The 26,966-nt window shown below is 37.3% G+C and overlaps 1 protein-coding gene across 9 annotated transcripts in view; it reads right to left on the bottom strand.

Moving 5' to 3' along the window:
• The window catches only part of prima1 (proline rich membrane anchor 1), a 104,807-nt gene that overhangs the window by 60,279 nt on the left and 17,562 nt on the right, over positions 1–26,966 (bottom strand). For 5 of the 9 annotated variants that reach the window (XM_069916205.1, XM_069916199.1, XM_069916201.1 and 2 more), the window contains exons 3-4: positions 21,136–21,208; positions 18,942–19,071 (exon numbers count right to left, since the gene is read on the bottom strand). In XM_069916205.1, coding sequence (XP_069772306.1) covers positions 18,942–19,071; positions 21,136–21,208 — 203 coding nt within the window. The remainder of the gene's footprint in view (positions 1–18,941; positions 19,072–21,135; positions 21,209–26,966) is intronic. The other 4 variants (XM_069916202.1, XM_069916206.1, XM_069916203.1 and 1 more) reach the window with 1 other exon arrangement.

Raw genomic sequence — 26,966 nt, 5'->3', positions numbered from 1 at the left:
TTCCCTTTTAAATTTCCTTCCTCTCACCTTAAGGTTATGCCCTTGTTTTGATACACTAATCATGGGAAAAAGTTTTTGATCATCTACCCCTCTCGATCATGTACACCTCTAATTAGTCACCCCTCAGCATCCTTTGCTCAGGATAAAACCAGCCCAGCCTAATCCAAGTTCCTTCCACAACTGAAGTCCCCCAATCCACACAACCTACCAGTGAACCTCCTCTGCACTCAGTGCAATCACATCCATCCTGTAGCAAGAACAGAACTGCACATAGTATTTCAAGTGTTGCCACGTAACTGACTCTATCAAAGTTGTACTGCATGGAAATGGGCCATTTGGCCCTACTCCTGGATGCTGACAAAGGTGCATACGCAAGCTACTCTCATTTGCTTGGTTTATAATCATTGTGATTCTATCGACCTCAACCACTTCCACTTCACTTTTGTTATATAAAGGACACGGTTTAACCTAGAGTTTCTCCAGCATTATGTTTTTACTTCCTCTGGATGCTTGTTCCAAGTAACAACCATCCTGTGTGTGGGTAAACCTGCTCTCAGGTTCCCTTTAAATACCCTCCTGTTTTAGCCTCCACTACACTTGAAAAGGACTGACTCTTGACTCTATGTCCCTCATGATTTTATAAACCTCTGAGATAACCCCCTCAGCCTCATTTTGTTCCAGAGAACACTTTCCCTTCCACGAAGGCAAGTGTGCCATATGTCACGTTCATCCTGAGTTATCTACTGTATCCTGTCATTTTCTGGAAACTATTGACTTGGGCCCCTAGGTCCTTCAGTTCATCAACATTCATTAGCGCCCTGCATTTACTCTACCTCAGTCCAACTTCACAACATCATCTCTCTTGCCCAGATTAAATTATCGGAAATAGTTGCAGTTCTTCGGAACTATATTCCGATTTTATTTTTGGCATGATCACATCTCTACAGCCTTCGCAGTGGAGGACTTCTTCACCCACTTCCTATTCAAAATATCTCCTCAACCTCATTTCTCCTCTATCAAGGCCTGTAGAGTGAAACCTGCTCTCTTGCACATGGTTCCATCCTTGGTTTTCATTCATTCTTTCAAAAAAATATGGTTTGGCACAGACTAGAGGGGCTGAAGAGGCCTGTTTCTGGGCTGTAATGTTCTATGGTTCTATTTCCAGGTGAGCATCAGTTGCAGTATGCATGACCATCTCAATGCTCTCTCCAGAATGGGCTTAACAAGGTGGGCCTGGTTTTCGTTGCTCTGTTTATTCAAAATTCTGGGATCCCTTCTTTGGCATGCAGTCAATGAACAGTTTTCAATGGCTAACTTGGGAAATGAATAGGAAATAGAAAGTTAAATGTGTTGCTTCCAGCAGGTATGACCTAATCAACTGATCCGATAACAAGACTCATATTTTCAGGGCATTCAATGCTGCCCCAAAAGTCTTTTCCTTAAAATGATTCCATGAAGGACTGTGGAATTAAAAATAGAAAACAAAAAGTTCAATCGGGGTGGGCAGTAACGTTAATGATGAGCAAGGGATTCTTTTTCTTCATTGCACTGTGAAATATTTTAGGATGCAAGTTACTGAAAGTCGAGCCCCAAATTATGAGTGAGTATTTCCAACATCAATCTTTGTGTTGAGGGATTGAAAATTTGATTCCATTTCAAGAATGTGGACAGTGGGAAGTTGGAGATCTTCAGAAAGGATGTGAATAATAATTGGAATTACTTTTTAAAAATATTAGATAAGAATAATTTTGGATAGATTATTTTATCTTGTCTAAACATTTTAGAAGAACTGATACATTAGAAAACATGAATATTGGATTAGTCTTTGGTTTGGAAATATTTGATCCGGCATAATCAGCCTGTTGTACACCAATATACCATATATTTTGGTGTACAAGTCTACCTCGAGATAAGTTGTATCCCCATTTTCAGCCTCATTTTCATGGTTTTATCATATATTAGGCATACGTTGACCACCTTCCCCAAATATTATGCAAGGAATGTGCCGTAGATTGGTGTCCGGGCCTCCCAACAACAACACAAATTTTGTTACACCACCCCAATCGCCAAATAACAAATTTGTAAATTAAGCAAGTGTTTTTTTAAAAAAAACCTTTGCTTCTGGCCGGGAAGATGCCAAATGGTGCTGGGTCCAAGTTTTCAGCATATTGGCTGCGGCAGGAGTTGGCGACTCCATTCTCAATGTTGGGTGCGGTGGCGTCCGCATTGAAGAAGTCGCCTCGCTGCCTAAGTGTGCTCAGTGCAGGGACCACAGCTATGTGTTGGCTCCTAGACAGGAATGGAACGTCAGGTTCTACAATTGTAGAATGTCTGGGTGGGTTATGGCAGCACCCAGTGGTGGGGAGATGCTTTCATGGTTGTCTTATATGCCAAATCTACGTCAAGCAGTTTTTTTAGTTCAATTTAAGGTCTCATTTTTGTATTGAGTTTATAAGTCGACCCCTGATTTTTTTTTTTTAAATAGTGCTTTTTAAGGGTTTCATGACTCAACTTGTATGCCAAAATATATGGTAAAGACAATGAGGTGGAGTTTCCTTAAATTGACTTCCAAAAATTATTTTTATAAATTTTAAATATTTAAAAATGCAAGGTTATAAAATGCTTAAAAATGCAAGGTTATAAAATGCTTAAAAATGCAAGGTTATAAAATGCTTAAAAATGCAAGGTTATAAAATGCTTAAAAATGCAAGGTTATAAAATGCTTAAAAATGCAAGGTTATAAAATGCTATTTTTTTTTCTTGCACTAACTGTAACTGAATATTTATCTCATTTGTTATTTCCAATTGAGGTAATTTAAAGTACATAATTGTAGTTGGTTGCAGCAAATTAGTGCACATGAACATTCACTGAAAATTGGTAAGAACATCTCTCCACAATCTCCATCAGTACCAGAGTACCACAGGGCTGTGATCTTAAACCCCTGCTCTATGCGTTAAACACCCATTGACTCTGTGGCTTGGTAGGACAACAAGACCATCTGCAAACTTGCTGAGGATACCACAGTAGGGGGTTGTACAAAAAGAGGCAATGAATTAGCATACAAGAGGGAGGTTGAAAACTTGGCTGAATGATGCACCAACAACTACCTCACACTCGATGTCATCAGAATAAAAGAGCTGATTGTTAACTTCAGGAAGGGAAAACCAGAGGTGTACGATCCAGTGATCATTGGGCGAAAGCAGAGGTGCAAATTCAAGTTCTTGTAAGTCACTATCTCAGGATCGTTCCTGAACCCAAAGCACAAATAGGATTGTGAAGAAAGCCCATCAGCGCCTCTACTTCCTCAGGAGCTTGCGGAGATGTGGCAAGACATTGGGAACACTGGAAAATTTCTATAGATATGTGGTGAAAAGTGTGCTGAGTGGCTGCATCACAGTCTAATATGGGGACACCAATGCGTCCAAGTACAAAGGCCTGAAAAAGAAAGTAGACACAGCCCAGAACATCACAGGTAAAACCTTCCCCACTGTCGAGAACATCTACAGGGAGTGCTACTGTTGGAGAGCATCAGCCATCGTCAGAGAGCCACACCACCCAGCACATGCTCTGTTCTCACTGCGAACATCAGGGAAGAGGTCGAGGTGACACAAGACTTAGACCACCAGGTTCAGACACAGCTGCAACCCGTCAGACTTCTCATCAATAAACAATCAGGAACTTATTTAAGGACTCCTACTTTTGCATTTATTGATTTTTTTTTCTCTCTGTATTCCAGTTTGTTTACATTTCTTTATTTGTTTAAGTGTATGTTGAGTTGGGGCAGTGCCAATAAATGGTGATTCTGCCTCACCTGCAAGAAAAAGAATCTCAGGGTTGTATGTGATGTCATGCAGGTACTCTGACAATAAATCTAAAATCATTGTATATTACAATTGTTATAATTATGCCAAAATAAGCCCTGTATAACCAATCTACAAGTTGCAACTGTAAAAGTCATTCACCTGACAAGTGCATAAAGTTGGACACACGCCATCCACTCACTTGCATTCTATTCGCCTACTTTTCCTTTACTAACATTGCACTGGAAGGTGTTGTTCATGGTGCTATTACACAGCAGACACTTACATGTTCACGAGTATTCATTTTAGGTTCCACCAAGACTGCATGGTTCCAAACATCCCTGCAACCTTCATCCAATTACAGACAAAAGGGGGCGTGGCAAGAAGGCGTAAGGATCAGACGTGCCTTCCAGTCCTCTCCTGACTCTATCTTATTGTTTTGTCTAGAAATGCCCGTTAAAATTCTTTAATAGTTTAGATAACTTCAGTGCTGTTAATTTAACTTCTGATGGTACAATTGGTGAAAAAGAGCCAAAAAAAATGACAACAGATCATCAAAAAACTACATTTTCCAAAAGTTTTGGAGCCTACCTGTAGAAAAAGCACCAGGACTCAGCGTGAAATGGATTCCAGGAGAGAGGTAAAGTGTTCGGATGCAGAGCTCTATGTTACATCGGTAGAGCCCCCTAAAGAGGGCGCCAAACAGCCTTTAGAACAAAGAGTTACTCAGGTTCGCACATGCGCAGTAGCATCTGACGGCAATGTTATGAATGAACCGCTTGTAGTATCATCAGCTGAAGTATTACCAGCTGAAACACCGGCTGGGGAAAGGCATCTGTCAATTGTAGCGGTGGCACTGCAAACTGCACCTCTTGAGATAGAAGAACCTATACAACTTGATGTACTGGGAGAACTTAATACATTATGGACTGGGGAAAACCCCAGCCAGCGTCCTCCAGTCACTGCTGGAGAGGCTGTGGCTGGGGTTTCCACACGCAGTCATACTACAAGGAAGGCAACAAGAATGAAGGAAGGAACAGAAGATCCTTTGGTTATGCAGAAGAAGCAGGAATCTGTTGAGCCAGAATCTCTTCCAATTGAAAAGATTCTTGTGAATCTTGAATCTATATTATCTTATACAATGCAGGGTTTATCCAAGATTATGACTGAACTTGGTACTAGGTTTAATACCCTGGTGAAAATACATTCTCAACAGATGGCTGAGTTTGGAGCTTTTAAGCTTGAAGTGAGAGATAAATTTAATTCGTGTGAAGAAGATATAGACGAAATATGGGATCAAGTTCTTGATGTGACCAAAATGGTTGAAGACTTACAAACTCAAAATAAAAATTTGGTGAAAAAGATTGATTATTTGGAAAACCAATCCAGACGGAACAATATAAAGATTATTGGTTTGCCGGAAAGTATGGAGGGACCTGACCCAAAAAAATTTTTTACTGAATGGATTCCGCAGGTGCTGGGTCAAGAACATTTCCTGGAAGGTATAATACTGGAACGTGCTCACAGAGCTTTGCGCAGAAGACCTATTTCAGGTCAAAGTCCAAGACCTGTTTTGGTTCATTGCTTGAATTATTACGACAGAGAAATAATTTTACGAGTGGCTATTAGAAATGCACAACAGAGAAAATCACCCTTGATGATTCAAAATAATCGAGTTTTCTTCTATGCGGATTTGAGTCAAGAGGTTATGTTCCAATGACAGGAATTCAACCCTGCTAAAGAGTTGTTGTGGAAGAAAGGTTATAAGGCAACCTTTAGATATCCAGCTGTTTTGAAGGTTTTTCAAGATGGTTACCAACCAAAGTTCTTTGATTCTCCAAAGGAAGCTATTGCATTTGCTCAAGAGTTGCCAATCACTCAGTTTCAACAGAGATATAGTCCGCCGCGATCTCCAAGGAGACAAGAGATGGAAGAAAAGAGCCGTGCTCCAAGAAGGAATGGTCGTAATGGTGACTCGGCAGTTGGAGCTGATTAAAAGAAGAGTTGTCCTTTTTTTTTCTAATGCTTTTTTTCAAAAAAAGGGGATATTAAATAATGATGATGTTAGTTTAAGATGAAGTGAGAGTTGGGGGAGCGAACTGGATATGCACTATTTTCAAAAAGTCATCTGCTACGTGTGAGTTATCTCACACCCATTTTTTTTTTGGAAGTTACCGCATTGCGCGGTTTAGACGGGAGGGGTTATTTTTAACCTCCTACCTGTTTTTTTTTCTTTTTTTTTGTATTATTAGATTAAAGAGTGAAGGGGATTTTTTTTTGTTTAAATAATTAAAAAAAAAATTTTTTTTCCTTTTTTTTTTCTTTTTTTGATCGTATTAAGAGAGGGTAAGGGGGTAAGAGTTAGAGTTTTTTTTCTAACTGTTGTAAGACATGTCAAAATTTAAATTAGCTTCTCTTATTGTTCAGGGTTTGAATAATCCTATAAAACGTAAGAAAGTACTTGCTTATTTAAAAAAATTTAAAGTAGATGTGGCCTTTTTACAGGAAACTCATTTGACAGATAAAGAACATTTGAAACTTAAGCGGGACTGGGTTGGACAAGTCTTCTATTCTTCATTTAATTCAAAGGCAAAAGGAGTTGCGGTTTTGGTACATAAGAATTTACCGTTTCAATTGCAAGGCGAGGAGAAAAATGGAGGAAGACTACTTAAGTTGAATTGTATGATCTCTAATGAAGCCTGGACTTTGATTGATGTTTATGCTCCAAATGTTGAAGACACTGCTTTTATTACAGAAATATCTTTATTATTGGGACAAGCTAATTCCAATGTGATGATTGGGGGGGGGGGGGGGGGAATTTAAATATGGTATTAGAACCGTTATTGGATAAGTATCCAAAGGTAATTAAGAAATCTAAGATGGCGATACATATGGCTAATATGATGAAAGATTTGAATTTAGTTGATATTTGGCGTAGATTTAATCCTACACAGAAAGACTTTTCTTTTTATTCTTCTCGACATAATTCTTTTTCAAGACTTGATTATTTTTTTAATTTTGGCACATTTACAGGATAAGGTTATATCTGTGGATTATAAGGCAAGGTTAGTCTTGGACCATTCATTGTTATTACTGGAATATCAAAGTTCTCAAGTTACACAACATACTTCAAGATGGAGATTTAATACTATGTTACTACAAAAGCCAGAATTTATTGTTTATTTGAGAAAACAAATTGAGGATTTCATTGCTAATAATGTTCACTCTGTTTCTGATCAGTTTGTTTTGTGGGACGCAATGAAAGCTTTTTTACGAGGTCAAATTATCAGTTATGCATCCAAACTGAAGAAAGAGAGAGTTAGAGAAACTGAGGATTTGGAGAAGAAAATAACAATCTGTGAAAAAGAATTTCAAAAGAAAGCTACTGAATTCCAAAAGATCCAATTAACTAATTTAAAGTTGAAGTATAATAAGTTACAGTCATATCGATTTGAATGTCTGTTGAATTGTTCAAAAAATAAATTTTATGAATGGGGGTGAGAAAGCTCATAAAGTATTAGCTTGGCAATTAAAAAAAGAACAGTTATCTAGGATTATACCCGCTATTAGAAATAAATCGGGTATTACTTTTAGTCAAAAAGAAATTAACGATGAATTTTGTAATTTTTACAAAAAACTATTTGACTGAATGTAAAGAGATAAAAGAAGATGCAATAGACTCTTTTTTGAAAAATATTAATTTACCACAGTTATCTCAAGAAGACAGACAAGAGTTAGATAAACCTTTTACGGATAGTGAAATTGAAATGGCTATAAAAGATATGCCAAATGGAAAAGCACCTGGTGGAGATGGTTTTTCTATTGAGTTTTACAAGACTTTTTATGTTGATATATCTTCCTTATTTAAGAATGTAATACAACAACTTTATGATACTTTTCAATTACCTGAGTCCTGTTCTAATGCTATAATTACAGTTATACCAAAAAAAGATAAAGATCCCTTACAGGTAGCTTCTTACTGTCCTATATCTTTGTTAAATGTAGACTATAAAATAGTGGCTAAAGTTATGGCTAATAGGTTGGCTCAGTATTTACCAAATAAAATACATCATGATCAAACAGGTTTTATAAATAATAGGTATGCTTCAGATAATATTTTACGATTAATTACTTTGATAAATAGATCTAAATCTCAGAAGAATTATCCAATGGTGGTTTCATTGGATGCAGAAAAGGCATTCGATAGAGTAGAATGGAAGTTTTTATTTAAAGTACTTGAAAAGTTTTCGTTTGGTCTCTCATTTATTGGTATGATTAGGGCTCTGTATAATGATCTGAAAGCTAGAGTTGTTTCTAATGGTTTGCTTTCAGAATCCTTTAATTTAACAAGATCTACTAGACAAGGATGTCTATTATCACCCGCCTTGTTTGCTTTAGTTATTGAACCTCTAGCACAATTAATATATCAGAATGATAGTATCAAAGGTATGAGAGTCTTGAATGAAGATTATAAAATAAATTTATTTGCGGATGACGTTTTGCTGTATTTGGTGGATCCTGATGTTTCTCTGCCAGCACTTCAAGATTCCTTAGAGATTTATGGTCAATTATCTGGTTATAAGGTTAATTGGACTAAAAGTGAAATTTTATCAATTAGTAAAGATGATTATTCAATGTTTAGAAATATTACGAATTTGAAGTGGACGAAACAAATTAAATATTTGGGAATTAATGTTAATACTGACTACCAAAATTTATATTCACTTAATTATCTTCCTTTAATGAAGAAGATTAAGGCAGATTTAGTTAAATGGAAAGATTTACCTTTGGGTTTATTAGAAAGAATTAATACTATAAAAATGAATATTTTTCCTCGTATACAATATTTATTTCAATCAATTCCTTGTTGTTTACAAAAAAGATTTTTTAAGGATTTATATAAAGTCATTAGGGATTTTTTGTGGAAAGGAAAATTTCCTAGGGTGGCGTTGAAAAAATTGATGTGGGTTTTTCAATTTGGAGGGTTACGGCTATCTAACTTTCAATTTTATTATGAAGCAGCTCAATTTAGATTTCTTAGCGCATTAATGGCCACACAAGATACGCCTAGTTGGGCACAGATAGAATTGGCAGTTATTGCTGAAACATTTTCGAATGAATTTTTATTTCGATGGAATAAAAACTTGTTACGAACTTATGATGTACCAATATTGAAACATTTAATGAATTTATGGACAAGTAAATTACATAAAATGGGATTGAAAAATAAGTGATCGGGAAGATTACCATTATATAATAATCAGCTTGTTCCTTTCCAGGTATCTAATACTATTTTGAAACAATGGGAGGAGAAAGGAATACATAATTTATCTGACTGTTTTTTTAGAAGGTCATTTTTGTTCTTTTGTAGAATTGCAAAAGAGATTTGATATAAGTGGTCATTCTATATTTGTGTATTATCAGTTAAGATCTTTTGTAAAACAGGTATGTGGTCGCCAAATGAATTTATTGTCTGAAACTGATTTTGAGAAATACGTGCTCTCATTTCCAAAAAAGGGTTATATATCAGGCTTGTATCGTATTTTGTTGGAATGTGAAAGTAAAATAGATTGGGATAAAGATAAAATGAAATGGGGGGAAAAAGATTTAAGCTTAACAATAACTGAAGAAGATTGGTCTGAAATTTGTCGTAACAGTGTTCGAAAATTGATCAATGCTAGATTGGCGATGATCAATTATAGTTTTATACATCAATTATATTTAACACCCGAAAAATTTAAAAAATTTGGTTTTAGTAAGTCAGATCTTTGTTTTCGTTGTGATCAGGTTTCTGGTACTTTTTTACATGCTGTTTGGTTGTGTGATCGGTTACAACAATTTTGGAAAGGTATTCAATCTGTATTTAATAATCTATATAATCTTCATATTGTATTAGACCCTGATATATTTTTATTAGGGAATATGCAACCGTTGATTGATTTAGAATTAGATAATTACCAGATTTCTTTTATTTATTTAGCATTGGCAGTGGCTAAGAAATGTATAGCGATTACTTGGAAGAATAGAAATGTATTGTCTTTAGATAGGTGGTATTCAGAGGTGAAGTTTTGTTTGGTTATGGAAAGAATATCTTTTTCTATACAAGATAAGATGTCTTTTTATGAGTTAAAGTCGACCCCATTTATTGATTATATACAATTTAAATAAGTTTGAATTAATCATTTTTTAATTTTTTTTCTTAGTTTTTTTTTATTAGTTAGTTTTTTTGTTTAAGTTCTTTTTGTTTTTGTTTTTTCATATATATTCTTATATAATAAAATTTTTTTGGATTAATAATTGATACTTAATTATTTTTTTATATATATATATAGATCTTTTTTTAAGATATATTTTTTATTTTTTTTATTATACTAATAGTATTAATTCTTCACTCTTTATTGTGGGGGTGGGGAGGGGGGGTTTAGGGGTTAAAATAGTTTTTTTTTAGTTTTAGTTTTTAGTTGTTAGGGGGAGATGCCGAGATTGGTACTGTATTAACTATGTTACTTTGTACTTGTATTACTTTATTTTGTATTTTTTCTGTATGTGAATTACTTACTTTCTTCATATGTTAAAATTAATAAATAGTTTTGGAAAAAAAACCCAAACAATTACAGACAAAAGATCCAAAATTACAGAGATAAGGTGAGGCTACTGACCCTAAATATCAAGGTAATTCGTTACTGCCCTGAACATAAAGATGCCATAGTACAATTGGAGGGACTGAAACCAGAAAGAGACTGGAGTCATACCAGCACAAAGGAAGGTGTTGAGGGCCAACCACCGCAAACCTGGCACATGGGTTGGGTGCTTCTAAAATTGTTTTTTCTCCATTACTTATGATGCAAACTCTAGTTTCTTTCCAAAGTACAAACATAATGAAGGAGACTATGTTCCTCATGCATCAATAACATCTGATTTTTGATTTGAAAAGTGACAGAGAACTTGCAACCCTATCTCTACCAAGCAACTGTCATCTCTGGAGAGTCTAGACACCCCACTGACAATCAACAGCATGACCACAGTCTAATCCTCTGCTATCACGATTCTGGAGTTCAATGGAAGTGCAAGGTAATTCCTGTTGTAACAAGGGTGGATCAGAAATGGGTATGTAGCATGTTTTCACCTGCTGACTCCCTGATGGTTTGCTACCCACCTCTACCAAGAATGCATTTCCACCAACATCCAAACACTGATTTCATCCAGTAGCTTGTTTATTAAACCTCATCCATTACCCTAAAGATGAACCTGTTTGTCACCAAGATTATTAGTTATTTTTTGAAGCCAGGTGCATACAAGGATCAGAAGATAGTTTGATTATACTAACAGCAACTCGCCCTGCAGTAAATATTTAATACTGGGAACTCCAAGGTTATAACTGCATCTGCAATCCCATCCCTGAGCATTTTGAAGTTCATCAGGGCCCTTTTGAAATGATACAGTTTGATGGTCAGCATCTTTCAACACTGAATTTGCTATCTACTTTAAAGTTCAATGCTTGGTACACATTTCCTTTTGCTCTTTTACTTGTGACAACTTCTAATGGAGGCCTTACCCTTGTCATTCTCCATCTGATCACCAGGCAATGCCCTCTGCCAAGCCACTTTCATGATTTTCATCTTTCTTAAGACCATACAATCTCACAACCAGTAGATCAGATTGAAATCCTGCAGACTTGACATGTGTAGTTGAGAATGGTGGACAAAGATCTTTATCTTCTATGGATGCTGTGAGACCAGCTGAGCTCGTCCAGCATTTCTGTATGGTCTACCCTTTATTCTGACAACTCATTTTAGCAATAAATTCCCTTTGACTCTTACAATCTTTTCCAATGAAACTACTCCTCATTCCTGCCACTTCCTTGCATAAATTGAACTGCTGACTGAACATTTCTACCCATGGATATGACCTGACCCAAGTTCTATTCTTTGTGTGTTCAAGATGCAAAAATCTGCAGCTTTTGTTTTTGTATCTTACATGCTTTACTATCTGCTTTACAACACCAGGAATTAGGATCAGGGTTCCAATCCCCCGCTGTCTGCATGGGTTTACATCAGGGGCTTCAGTTTCCTCCCTCCCTTAAAAAAAGGCCTACCGGGGGTTGTAGGTTATTGGCTCGTTGGGTGATAGGGCCTGTTACCGTGCTGTATATCTAAATTTAAAAATTAAAGCACTGACCTGATCCTGCTTTATTTTTGGCTTATTAACTGATCCAAACTTAAAATGCAGGTACTTTTGCATATGATAAACTCTCAAAGTTAAACAATGTATAGATGCAATTAAAGTCTTCATTGTTGCAGCTTCCAGTTATACAAAACACACCAACCACAATTTCCTGACAATTAACATATAATTATAAATGAAAAATAAATGTAAAACGAAGAGAAATAAAATATCTTGTCGTCCCTGTATTGTAACCAGATCATGTTGTGATTCGGATGATATGGGGAGATTCATGAGCCTGGTTGCTGTAGAGAAAACAAACCCTTTGCAGAGGAAGCAAACTAAACAGGAGCTTTCCAATGGGAATTGGTTAAACAATTGAAAAATGTAATTTATAAAAATATAGAGAATGGATAGGGGCAAATAATCAGGACCACATTTTGAAAGAATCATGTTGATTTGGAAGGATGCCTTAACCTTTCAAATGTACTAATCTCGGTTCTTTCCGATCTCGAAGAGAATATTGATAATTTCAGCTCAATGCTGGTTACTTATTTGAATAATTAACCACATTGTCTGCTTGTTCACTAGCGTTGAAGGAAATTTGGCTCACATCTCTTTACCTCCGTTAGCTGAAAACACATTATTGGAGATGGGGCGGGGGGGAAATGTCAGGACTGCTTAAATGGAAGGATCCTGCCCTGCGTACTCATGATCAATGTTTGTGTGATGTCATGTCCTGTATGAATATGGAAAGGATTCAATTAATAATTCAGATACAAGATTCCAGAAATTATAGGGGTCATTTATGACTCACTATCTTGCTTTATAATTTTACTCCCATGTAAATAAATTACCTGACTTATATTTATTCCACGCTCCTTTATATTAATGTTCTTTTTTACCTTCATTTTTCGTTTAACACCAGTCATATGTAGCATCTGGCAACACAGCGGTAAGGAGTTTGAGTTTTTCTCCTCTACTATTTTCTTTTTTTATATTGTTCAAGAATTTTTCTAAAAAAAATACTTTTTAGAATATGAATTATGGATATAATTTACAATTTATGTTAGTAATATATGGAATATCTTATTTCATTTATGTAACTGTCCATACTATCTTATTGAATTGTACCTTTTTTTGTACAAGTTCTTTATTAAAATCAATAAAAATATCTTAAAATGAAAAAGTCGGGTCCAAAATTTCACAACGGAACAGGCAAAAAAAAAAAATCCAGATCCTAGCCCATTAAGATTAAGCCAATAGATGCTTCCTCAAAATTTTGGTACATGAAGAAATGAGAGCATCTACTTTATACTGTGAGAAGGACACTTCTCTCCAAGCTTTAAATACATAGCACCTTGTCACACAAGCAAACAAGAAGCCGGACCAGTCAGTGATGGGGTCAACACTTGTAGCAGTTGTCATAGTAAAGCAATAGTACCTTAAGGCAGAACATAGCACAAGGCAAAAAAAGACAATGTTCTGTAGTATTCAGATCAAACACCCATGGAAACGGAAAGATTTATCAACTTACTGTCAAGATTATTTTCATTCATTATTTTTCCATTAACAGACAAAATTGATTTTAATTAAAGAAGGAAAAGCATAAAATGGCATAGTCCAAGAATACAGCAATATAGTCCCTAGATAGATAACTAAGTGGGCTGATCTCGCCTCCAACCGTGCATCTTGGCGCCTCACAGTTCGGCGGGCAGCAACCTCCTTTGAAGAAGACCGCAGAGCCCACCTCACTGACAAAAGACAAAGGAGGAAAACCCCAACCCACCAATTTTCCCCTGCAACTGCTGCAACCGTGCCTGCCCGTCCCGCATCGGACTTGTCAGTCACCAACGAGCCTGCAGCAGACGTGGACATACCCCTCCATAAATCTTCGTCCGCGAAGCCAAGCCAAAGAAGAGATAACTAATCAGTGACGAGCATATCTGCTGTATTTTACCCCAGAAAAACAATGATAGAAGTAGTTTTAATGCCTACCAGTAAGTAACTGATGAATTATTAGAGCAAAAGGTAACTTTACTTAAATTAACCAGTAATCAGTAGTACGTTGCACCACGTCAAAGAAGTTTAGATTAGAAACTTTATAGCTGGAGATTGGATCAAACTGGCTGGAGGGGTACCAGGTACCGGAACCAGGATACGAGAGGGCGCTGAAAGGTTCCTGACCCTGTTAGGGGTTTGGATCTGGAGCTAGGGTTGCCAATGGTTTGGACTGGACTCTGTGTGGCTGTGGAGAACTCTCTTTTGCTTCTCTCTCTGAATGTAAAAGGCACTTAGGCAATTCCTGAAGGTGGCGAATCTGTCTGCCTTGCAGCAGGCAAAGAGAAATTTCATGTAACAGAAACTGTTTTATTACTATGATAATAAATTGAATCATTGTTTTAAATTTCATTCCGCAATAGGTCAGTGGGATACATTATATGTAATTCACCATGTACAATATTGCACAGTCGGTTTTAATCCTGATGAGATCGCAGACAGATATTCCCTATTGTAGCTAGCTGTTACAAGCAAACCCAATAGCACAGGAGAAGTTATAGCTGCATGCAGGTTTGCTCAGAAAGAATGACACGACCCCAGTTGGGTGTTGTTAACGCACTCCACTTTATTGGGCTCACAGCCCTGCTTTTATTCTCAAGCTGAGGGGTGTGGTCAAAACTCTCTCAGCACTGATTAGTGTGTTTGTGATCCGCTTTCCCGGATAGGCCAGTTAAGTTCTTTTGTTGTGGCCAATTGGAGGGCAGCACTGTGGGCCTCGTGCAGCCTGCTGGATTGTCATGTTCGTCCTTCATTTTGTGAGGCCCTGTGGGGGAGCTGCGAAGGGCCGCCACACTATCACAGTTAAAATGCCGAACCACCTGTGCATTATCAGTTCTATTAGTCTCCTCAACTTGCTCTCTCTTAATATTGTGACTTTCAAAACATCTATTGGATTCTTTCCCATTAAACAATTCATGAGAAATGTATTGGAAAGTAAAAATCCTTTATTTATCTATTTTTCTTTCATTTTTTTTTGCTTTAACCTGCCCACAACAAAAGGTGAAATTATATTTGTATAGATTGTGAAAACAAGCACATTTATTTATGAACAAATGAACCTATAATAAGGAACCACATTTAGGAAGTGATGTGTGTAGATCTCATCCATACCTGTGCTGGGTTTAATTTCCAGGCCTGCACTTTTTCAAAGGAGACCTCCAACAACTGATAAAACATTGAATGATGTGGTGCAGAAATGGACCATTCAATTCACTATGTCTCTGTGCTTCCTTGGTTCGTCCCACTCACTTTTTTCTCCATGGAGATGGAAATTCATTTTCAAATATTTTGAAGACTACATTATACTTGGACAGTGCTTTCCAAATAAATATTATACAATGGTGTTCTAGTTCACACACTGATCATTTTGCGAAATAGTTTCTTGCTGTTTAATCAATCAAAATTGTTCCTAAACAATATCTTTCAAACCTTTACCTATTTTTGCTTAATTTTTTCTACTTTACGAAGTACTGGAGGGAGGGAGGGAGAGAGAGAGAGAATGGAATTTCTCTTTCTGTGTCATATGGGAATGTTTCAGTCAGGCGCATAGATTAGAAGTTGGTGAATTTATTGTCATACACGTTTTACAATGTACACATGCACTGACATTCTTAACTTGCTGCAGCTGCCCAGGCATTCAAAGTAAAATCAGTGAGAGTAAAATAATTGAATTAAATACATTAGATAACAAATATTCACAGTAATCCTAGTGCAAAATAAGTGATTTAGAAGAGTTAAGATGGCCTTTTTGTGCTGTCGGAGCAGTACGTGATTAATGTACCAAGGGGAGGTTCAAGAGTTTGGCAGCTATAGGAAAGGAACTATTCTTGAACCTTGTGGTGCTGGTTTTCAGGTTTTTGTACCTTCTGTCTGATGGCAGCAGTGAGAAGAGGGGGTGACCAGGGAGATTGGGGCCGTCAATGATGTTGGCTGCTATTTTGAGGCAGTGCCTCACATAGATTTGCTATGGGTAGGAGGCCAGAGCCTGTAATGTACCAGGCTACATTCACTGCCTTCTGCTCTGCATTCCTGGGCCCTTGCATTTTCAAGCCAGGCTGTGATGCAACCAGCTAGTATACTTCTCGCTGTGCACCTGTTGAAGTTTTGTCATAGTATCTGATGAAATTGTCAAATTTCTTTGCAAGTAGAGGCATTGATATGGCTTCTTCATGGTTGTGCTGGGGTCCAGGAGAGGTCTTTGGAAATACGGTCTCCCAGGAACCTGAACGTTCTGACTGTCTCCACCTCCTTCCCATCAATGCAGACAGGTGGGTAGTCTAGTAGCCTCTCCTTCTGATCATGCTCAATGATGGTGCTGGGAATTCGTAACAGATCCGGCTACCAACTTAATTACCACGCAACAAGAATCCAACAAGACGCAATGCTTTTTGCTGGCTGTTTGGAAGAGAACCGTCCAGATGCCCCCTTTGCAGCTCGATGTGTTTTTGACCGCCATGTTTGCACATTGTAGTTCAAAGGTATTTTTCCTGGTAGCAGCAGATACCAGCATTTCTGATCCCTCCACCACAGAAACAGGCCCTTCAATCCATGTGTCTCTGATGAACACTGTCAAAATCAAACTAAAACTCTCCTATTTGCACTTGACATGTATCCCTCCATCTCCTTTATATCCACCTAGTTTCTTCAATGCCACTTTTCTATCTGTTTTTGCCACAACACCTGGCAGCCTGATCCAAAAATAAGTGCCCTACACATCTCCCTTACTTTGGATTGAATATGTTGTTTATTTTAATTGAAATTATTGAGTTCCATTATTTTATACCACTTTAATGAATGTTTAAATATAATCTTCTTGCTTTTAACATTTAAAAAATTATTTCACATTTATTGAAAATGTTTCAGATTATCACAGAAACAGCATTAACATGACAGCACCAGCTGTTAAAGGCCATCAGGGTTAGGCCTCAGAATACCTCACCTGAGGTCACTCACTGCTGAGGGCTTCTCCAATTCACAGGCAGTGAAGCCTTGCATTGATATGAATTGCAAATGGTTAGTGCAGCTGTCGCAATCACATGTGAGCTGGCATAACCATGAAACAGGACATTAATATGTTTATTAGTTTTGTCTGTTTACTCTTTTAAAATTTCAAACTAATAAAATCTACAAGGAGCTAATAAACACCCACCATCAGAACTAGCCACCAAGAATAAATCTAATACCTGTACATACTTTACACAATGGATCTCTGGATGTAAAAGCACAGCAATTGATGATGTCATAAACTGCTTGTTCTTTGAACGTAAACCATGCAGACAGGTTTTCTTACAAGCTTTTTAAATTTAATCTCTATTCTACATTTATGCCATAAGCAGTGATGATAACAGAGACCCTTGCCATAGTTAATTATAAACTAAAAGAAAAAAAATTGTATAAATCAAAATTATGATGGGAGAAAGATTTAAATATACAAATCCAAGAGGAGATGTGGTCAAAATTGCATCAAGAGCATGTTACAAATACAATTAATGCTAGATATCAAATGGTTCAATATAATTTTCTTCATCAATATTATACTCCACATAAATTGAATGGACTAAATTCTAATTATCCGGATAAATGTTTTCGATGTAACAAGGAAATGGGGGTCTTTTTGCATTCAGTGTGGTACTGTGTGAAAGTGGAACAATTTTGGAAAGATTTGAGGGTATTGTTAATGTTGTATATTGAAGATAGATATACAAAAAGATCCAAGAATATTTTTACTTGGGAATATACATGAAGAAGATATAAAATTGAAATCGGATAAATATCAAGAAACATTTTTTAATATAGCTGTGGCGACTGCAAAAAAAATGTATAGCGGTCACGTGGGAAACTGAGAATTTGGTAAAAATATACAGATGGCATATTGAAATGCAAAATTGTATACCTTTAGAAAAAAATTATATATAGTTTAAGGAATCGAATTGAAAACTTTCATAAACTTTGGGATTTTATGAATTAAAGTCCATCCACACCCTTCACTTTTCCCACCCTTCTCAGTTAGTAATTATAAAAAATAGTCAATGAATATTATATGTTTTCTTCCTCCTTTTTTTCTTTCTTTTGGGGGGAGGGGGTTTGGGGAGAAAATTTAAAAAATATTGTATCATTTTGTGTGGTTTATTAAGTTACTATATTATTGAATTTATGCTTTATATTGATACAAATGATAAATAAAATTTCCCCAAAAAAAAAAGAGACCCTTGCCATAGTTTAAGAATAAGGGGTAGGCCATTTAGAATGGAGTTGAGGAAAAACTTTTTCACCCAGAGACTTGTGGATCTGTAGAATGCTCTGCCTCAGATGGCAGTGGAGGCCAATTCTCTGGATGCTTTCAAGAAAGAGTTAGATAGAGCTCCTTAAGATAGTGGAGACAAGGGATATGGGAAGAAGGCAGGAACGGGGTACTGATTGTGGATGAATGGTGGTACTGGCCCAAAGGGATGAATAGCCTACTCCTGCACCTACTGTCTATTGGGGGAAAGGGGAGAGAGGACTTCATTCCTAGAAAATGATCCATAATCGAGATTTTTTTTCTCCCCATAATACAAAGCTGTATCATCTGGACAACAATAAATTTGAGTCAATAGAAAATAAATATTGTGCTTTTGTATTTACTTTTTACTCACATAAATTCCATGAGGATCAAATTTTTGGGCAGCGGTTTGAGAACTCAGCAATGGGGAATTTCCGTAGCCTAACACAAAGTGTTGCTGTATAGGGTAATTGTAAAGAGCACTACTGTGTATATACATTAGGTTTAACAATGTAATTCTGGTTTAAAAAGATCGACATTTAATTTTTAATCTAAATTGTATATCCTATTTCTGCAGCTGATGTGTAAAACAAGTTTCATTATAATTCACAAAGAAACACAGTTTTTCCACAATACACAATAAGTTTAAGTTTACCTTTTTATCGCTTTGTAGCAGATGATAATAACCATCACCAGGAAAGCAAGCGTAGCACAACCCACTGCAATTACAATGACCATGTCCGTCCACCAGGGCTTCAAAGGCGGATAATCTGTTGGTTTTACAGCTACAATGAAAAGCACAAAGATTTTTTAGGCAATATATTTACACACTATTCAATTAGCTGTGTTTAAATAAGCTTGGAGGAAAATGAGCATCACTTCTCTCCCAGCTCACAACTTTTGAGGGCAATATTACATAATTTACCAGGGTAGCTATGCCTCTGTAGAATTTACTGTTAATGCCAAATTTTTAACCACTATTTGATTGGTATTGCAGTTAAGCTTAGTTGATATGTAACTAATAGTAGATAGATTGTGACTACCGACCAGTGAGACTCACATCCACAGTGATGAAGTGTTTTGAGAGGATGGTGTTGAAATATATCAGCTCCTGCCTGAGTAGCGACATGGATACATTTCAGTTTGCCTACAGCAGCAACAGGTCTACAGCAGATGCTATCTCAGTGGCTCTACACACAACTCTGGAACACCTGGACAGCAAAGATGCAGGCATCAGAATGTTCTTTATTGAATACAGTTCAGCATTCAACACCATCATACCCTCAAAACTAATCACCAAACTCCAAGGCCTGGGCTTTGATACTCAGTGTACAATAGGATCCTGGATGTACTCACTTTCAGACCACAATCAGTGAAGATTGGCAGGAACTTTTCCTCCACAACAGAGCACCACAGGTATGCATACCCAGACCATGCTCCACTTTTTTTTTTACACCATCACTGCGTGGCTTGGTATGGCAACAACACCATTTACAAATTTGCTGACTATTCCACAGTAGTGGGCTGTATGAAAAGGAGCGATGAGTCAGTATAGAGGGGGGAGAATAAACACTTGGGTGAATGGTGTACTAATGACAACCTCCCACTCAATGTCGCCAAAACCCCTCTTGATCCCTTGAATGTCACTGGAGTCTGGAAGGACAATAGCTAAAGGCTCCAGGGCCAAATTAAATAACAAAGGACCAAGTGGGCAATCCTACCAAGTGCCCCTACACAGCCTAAAATAAAGACTTTTGATTATTAGTAATAACCACAGCCATTGGAGCTTGATAAATAATTTTAATCCAAGAAATAAATCCTGGTCCAAAATTAAATTGTTTTAAGATCTCAAATAAATAGGGCCATTCCACTCTATCGAAAGGTTTCTCAGCATCAAGGGATAAAATATATTTGAGGTTTTCAGATGGAGAATAGTAAATAATATTAAATAATCCTTGAATATTAAAATAAGAATATCTATTCTTGATGAACCCAGTTTGATATTAGATTATAACTTGAGGTAGAATATTCTCAAGTCTGTTGGGTAAAATTTTAGAAAGTATTTTAGAATCAACATTTAATGATATCCGCCTGTAGGATGCACAATCAGTTCGAAATTAATAAAATAGATGTCTCATAAAATGTTTTAGGCAAAGTCCCAGAGGATACATCATTGGAAGTTTAAAAAAAGATTCCTCCGTATACCCACCGTATACCCATCGTATACCCACCGTTACCCATCGTATATTGTACTCAGGCAATAAATTACAACACCGACTTTGAAATTTTATGAAAGGGCATCTCCACCCCCACCCCCCCCCCCCACCATTCTCCTGCCCCTCCAAAATCATTTTCATTTATTATTGTTTGAAAATGTGTTCAACATGTGACTTCAAACATTGAAAAATACAACACAAGAACTGGTCTTCAGCCCACATTGTCAACACTGATCAAGTTAAACTAAAACTCTGCTGTTTGCATATGATACATACCCTTCTATTCCCTGCAAAATCTTGAATATTTTTAGAAGCCTCTTTAATGTTAATTGTATCTGCTTCCACTATTACTCTTGGCAGCCCATTCCAGACACCTACCACTCACTGAGTCAAACAAAAACTTGCCCTGAATATCAGCTTTAAACTTTCCTCCCCCTCACCTGAATTATAAGAGGGGAACAGCTCTCACCTTACAGAATTTCTACTTTTACAATAGACAGAGCAGTTTGTCAGATGGCTTTGCTTGTTTTCCAAACCAGTTATCAGGTGGTTTTTGAGATACAGTATTATATCCTTGCGTCTGAAGGGAGTATCATGAAAGTACAATAACTCTGGAAGATCAAGTTGGTTTACCTGAAGGCATCATGTGGAATCTGCACTTTTTCCATTTGAAAGAGCAGGGAACAGTCAGCATTTCTTTCATGCTCTAGACATAACAAGATGTGCCAATTAACAAGGAGTCCTTTCACCAACATTTAGACGCTGAGATGCTCATCCAATAACAAAACCTGCCCACTCACTGCTATTTGGGAACCTGAAGGTAGCGGTAAACACATAAATCAAGACTCTACACCAAGAGTCTTTAAAGACAGGCATCTTCCATAGATCTTTACAATGGAGTAGTTTTCTACACCTGTCATCATTGATATATGCATTGATGTGAAGGAAGACTTTGGTTTCACACTGACTCGACTTCCTCTGCAGAAGGTTGTTTCGAGTTGCCATATAAACTCTATTCCATATCTCCCAATTTCCTGCATACCAATGTGCAACTTGCTGCAGATCATGAGAAGTTCAACATGGCAAATGCCAAGTTTCAGGGAAACATGTTTGACTTTTTCCATCCCCTAAGTAGTTCACACAGCCTAATTTTCAGTGGCCTGCATTTCCAGGAGGGATGGATTCTGAGGAAGAAAGAGTACCCCCCACTTCCCCATGCTCTTTATCCACAGCAGCAGATGGCCATGCAAGTCTGATTATTGAAGTTAAAAAAAAACCCACTGGTCTCCTGAGGGAGAGAGTTTGCAATACGCAATTATCTCAGCAGGTTTCGCTGTGGCATGCCACAGAATCTCGCAACTCAAGACGGTGGCTGGTGAGAGAGGAAGAGTTACTCGGAAACCTGCGCCAAGAAATAGAACCTAGGGGCTTACAAGAGCAAGAAGAAGGCAGCTACCAGAGGAATGTCCCTGCACAGTAGCTAAAGTAAAGTTGGAACATAGATCCTGGTCACATGGTATACAAGGGAATTCCCAAACAGAACAATATTTTCATAGAAGCCCGCAAAATAAAATCTACTAATTCAAACTAAATGATCAACTCTAAACTAACCAACATAGCACAATCATCCAGGAGAGGTCATATAATCTCTTGGATACTACTATAATTTATGCCCAGGCTGAATATAACATTATGAATACCTGCTCAAATTACTTTAAAGCTACAAATTCTATATTACTTCATGACGCATCCTTCTCCAAATGGCTTGCAATAGTGCCAAGAGATGCATAAATTTGAGCAGAATCTCAATAGAAATTATATTGATCTCTCTTTATAACTTACTTCTGTGTATAAAGCCCATTAATGCTATTTCAAACTGGAGTTCAGCGAATTTGTTTCGTGAAGAATGGGTTTGGACTTTAATGCCAAAAGCTGCCATGTTTAAGTGTCCCAAAAAAATAATGCAATCTTATTTCTTGGCAACGGTGTCCAAAATAAGGCAATGTTCCCAATATAGCCTCAACAGTAGTACACAGTTGGAGTACATTACTTTTCCAAATTAACTGGTGTTTATCATAAAATTCACTGTGTTGCAGCTCACTGACTTGAAACTTTGGAATAAATGATTATCTTGTTAAAATTCTCTTCCTTTTATGTCTTTTCTAATGTATTCTTTCCTTCTGAAGAACTGTTTTATATTTCCTGTTACAATAATTTTCATTTAGACACATTACAGTCATTCTCCTAGACTGGGACTTGTTCATATTTCCTAGTCATAAAATTCGACAGAACTGGAGCATTCTACATCCTCTTCCCTGCTTAGTTCTTTTTTAAATTTACTTTTTCTCAAAATGTAGAACTCAAAAACAATGGCTTTGAACATTTCCTTTACAATCCTGGAATTTACTTTTTTCCTTTCATAACAAAAATGGCCCTTCATCCCACCCCATCTATGCTGACCTATTTGGCCATGTTTATTAACCACATGCATTCATATTAGAGCTGCAACCTTCTTCTACGTCTTGCCAAATGCAGGAAAATGGAATTCTTCAACCAATCCAGTCAGTTGTGTTTGCTTTCCCAAAACCCTTAATTTATTTAAATACGTGCATCCTATTTTTTTTCTCTGTTCATTGCCTGGTTGCATTTCAGTGCTCACAATTTTCCCCCAAAAATATACTTTTCATAACATATACAGCAAGTACAATTCATTGTACAGAAGATCAATACATTCCCCGAAAAAGCAGCAATGCTATTTGAATTTCTGCTTTAGACAGTAGTCATGAAGTGAATGTTATGCAGGTCCCAGCCTCTCTGTGTGTAGTGGTGGCAGGACTTGCACAATGATCCTTCCCAGCACCGTCTTTGCTGTGGTTAAACAGAAATTCAGTGTGTTGCTCAGTTCCTTGGATGTGCCAGAATTCACTTATGGACATCTCTTTGCACTCCATATAATCAATAACCATTACGAGTGTCCATTTAACCTACTAGCCCAGTAGTTTTCAAACTGCCTCCCTAAACTCACATTCTGTCTTAAGCCATCCCCATACCATAAGTGCTCTGTGATTAGTAAGGATTGCTAAGGTGGGGTGTGAGTGGAAAAAGGTTAAGAACTGCTGCTCTAGACCCAATTCTTACTGAAATATTTTGCTTGAGAAAAATTGTCACTGGCCCATTTCCTTTGGAGTTCTGAAACCATGCACATAACGAGTCAATGAGGTACGATTGAAACAATGGTTTTCAATCTTTTTCTTTCCACTCACCCACCACCTTAAGCCATCCCTACTAATCACAGAACACTTGTGGCACAGGGATGGCTTAAGGTGGAATGCAAGTTTAGGGGGCAGTTTGAAAACCACTGTGCTAGCCTTAATGTTTTTGTAATATTGCGGGGGGGGGGGGTGGGGAACGACACACCGGAACACCCAACGAAAACCCACATGGACACAGGGAGAACATACAGATTCCTTAAAGACAGCACTATATTCAAACTATATTGGTGCTTTAATAGTCCTGCACTATTCGGCTAACTGTGTGGACCATTACTTGGTTTTTATATGCTGCTTTTATTTAATGTAATATTGATGCGAAAAGTATCTACGACACCATTGAAGCAATGTCCAAAAAAAAAATCTCCAAAACAATGGTTTAAAACTGGCTTTAAATGTTCAAGTCAGTTTAACCCATTTTCCCATGTCTTTCCTTTTGGAGTCTCAATATCAAATAAAATATTATGTGTGGGATAGATAATCTGCAATGTATTTGATGTCTATTATTATAGTCCTTTTTTTTTTAAAATTAAGTGCCTGTTTGGCTGACCCAAATCAGAATTTCGGAGCATTTGTAAATTGTATAATGTGTATGATAATAAAATTATCATCTTCACAAACAAAAACCCAATATAACCACGATTTGGTACCTTTAATAACATTTCTGCTCTGAGCATTTGAAACTGATATAAGACTGAGTATAATCATAATTTAAATGTCACAGTCATAATGAGATGCCATTAAATCACTGACTCATATGATAGATAAATTACGTTATCTTAGGTTATTTACAAAATATCAACGTTGCCACATTAATCTTCATCTCTTTATTGAATTAAAACAAAGTGCCGTTATACGAGCCCGACTTAGATCTGATTGTTGGAGAAATGATTCTCAAGTTTGTGGATGACTTGGAAATTGGTGTTGTGGATAGTAAGGAGATTGTCCAAGGTGACAGCAGGATATGGATCAGATGGACAGTTGGGCGGAGTGCTGGCAGATAGAATTTAATTCTGACAAGTGTGAGGTAAGGCGTCATGAGGAGTCAAAGATGACTAGGTCATAAATGCCAGGTTATTATGGAATATTAATGGCAGAGAAACTTTGGAGTTCCCAGAAAATAGCATCACTGGTAGATAGGGTGTTGAAAAAAAATAAGGCATGCTTGCCTTCATAGGTCAGAGTAATGAATATAAAAGTGGGGAGGTTATGTGGCAACTTTACAAAGCACTAATTAGAGACGATCTTGGAGTATTGTGTAGACTTCTGGTTGTCACAGTACGGGAAGGATGTGTGATTTAGAGAAGGGTTGGAGGACTTTAATTATGGGGAGAGATTGGATGGGCTGGGCTTGTTTTCCTCATGCAAAATAAGCGTCGGGCAACCTGAAAGAGGTGGCTAAGATTTCAAGAGGCACAGATAGAAGTTGGTCAAAATCTTGTTACCCATGATAAGAATAATAAGGTTTAAGGTGAGAGAGAGGAATTTTAAAAAGGTATTTTTGAGAAAGCAATGCAGAAGAGGTGGTGGAATCGGATACAATCACTATATTGAAGAGATATTTTGATAGACTCCAAAATAGGCAAAACATAGAAGGGCACAGCCCTAATGTGAATAAATGGGATTGGTGAGGCTCAGCTAAACTAGTCAGCATGGATGTGATAGGCAGGGGACCGGTTTCTGTAATCTGACCTTGCACATCATAAAATATAAAAACAAATAAAATGAAAATAGCACATTTGGGTGGGATAAAAATGTTAAAAATAATGCCATCATGTTTTCCACTCTGGATGCTATTGATTAACTTGCTTTCTCAATTCTGATAAAGGCTCTTTGCACGAAAACATGACTATTTCTCTTTCCACAAGTACTGCCTGGCTGAGTTCTTCCAGAGCTACTCTATTTGTTTATTTTTAAAAAAATCAGATTTACACACTGACAGACAGGAAATAGTTTTAAAGACTGACTTGTTTTGTAAGGGGGAAGGGATCACTTGCCCACATTACAGACTGCTCAATGGTTCCATTCCATTGATTTGAATTTTAATTCACTGGCCACTTTACATCAATCAAGATTACAGCTGACACAACCAATGTTGAGATTAAGAAGAAAATAACACATCTGTGTCACTGACAAAGTCAAAGACAGGGAAGGAATTAAAATGAAGATTTAACTCAAGTTGGGGTTCCGTGCTCAAAATAAGTTCATCTAGTAATATTTAGACTGGCAATCACCCTATCAAGTCACCACAATTTATTTTGTGACAGGTAAGAGGCACAGGGAAGTTGCAGCTACCTGGGTTTGATCCTGATGGGTTCAATCTACATCAAATTTCCATCCTCTCCTGTGACTGCCTGGGTTTCCCCCAAAGCTCTGGTTTCCTGCTACGTCTCAGAAACACACTGGGACATTAATTGGTGAATGCAAATTGCTCTTAGTTTCTGCAGAATCAGGTGAGAGCTAATGAGGAGAGGAGGGAAACGATGTCACAGGAAAATTAATATGGATAATGGGACTGAGATCTGTGCAGAGAGTCAGTGGGCCAAAGGGTTCTATAGTTCTATAGCGAACTAAATGTAACAATGACAAATCCTAGCAATAAATGCAAGTAGCAAATCTCAACTCTAAAATAAAGTAGAATTCTATGGAAGATAATTATCCATTTCTTGCCACATAAAGAAATTGCCCTCGACTCTTACTTTCTCTATCCTTCCGCCAAAACAGTTTTAAGCCAATTTGCTCATTTCCTGTACTTCCATCATTCTTCATTTCCAGTTGTCTTCAATTCTGCACCTTGTCAAGTGCTTTATCAGAAGCCATTTCAGGTAAGGTCACTTGTCTGAGTATTACTGGTACCATGTAACCCAGTCCTACCCGCTTCATGGTTGGTGACTAAACTGGGACCCCCACCAGGCTTGCCTGGTGAGGAGGGTGGCTAGACACCCTGCAGGATGGAAAACAAGACCTGTCAAAAGGCAGATGAATGAAACTTCTCACAGGGTGATCAGCCACCTAGCAAACATGTGCCGTGAAGCGTGGAAAGGGCACCCTTTGCATCAAAACCATTCACTGCAACAGAACTAGACCATGCTGCTGGTAACTGGGAGGGGATGTCGAGAGGGTGGTTCTGGACCCGTGCATCCCCTAATCACCTAAATCCATTCAGGCATATACTGTTCTTTGCTGAGGAGTGCG

The sequence above is a fragment of the Narcine bancroftii genome, chromosome 2, assembly GCF_036971445.1.
Source record: "Narcine bancroftii isolate sNarBan1 chromosome 2, sNarBan1.hap1, whole genome shotgun sequence".
Taxonomy (NCBI): Eukaryota; Metazoa; Chordata; class Chondrichthyes; order Torpediniformes; family Narcinidae; genus Narcine; species Narcine bancroftii.
The sequence above is the reverse complement of the archived record's forward strand: the minus strand, read 5'-3'. Positions and strand labels throughout refer to the sequence as shown.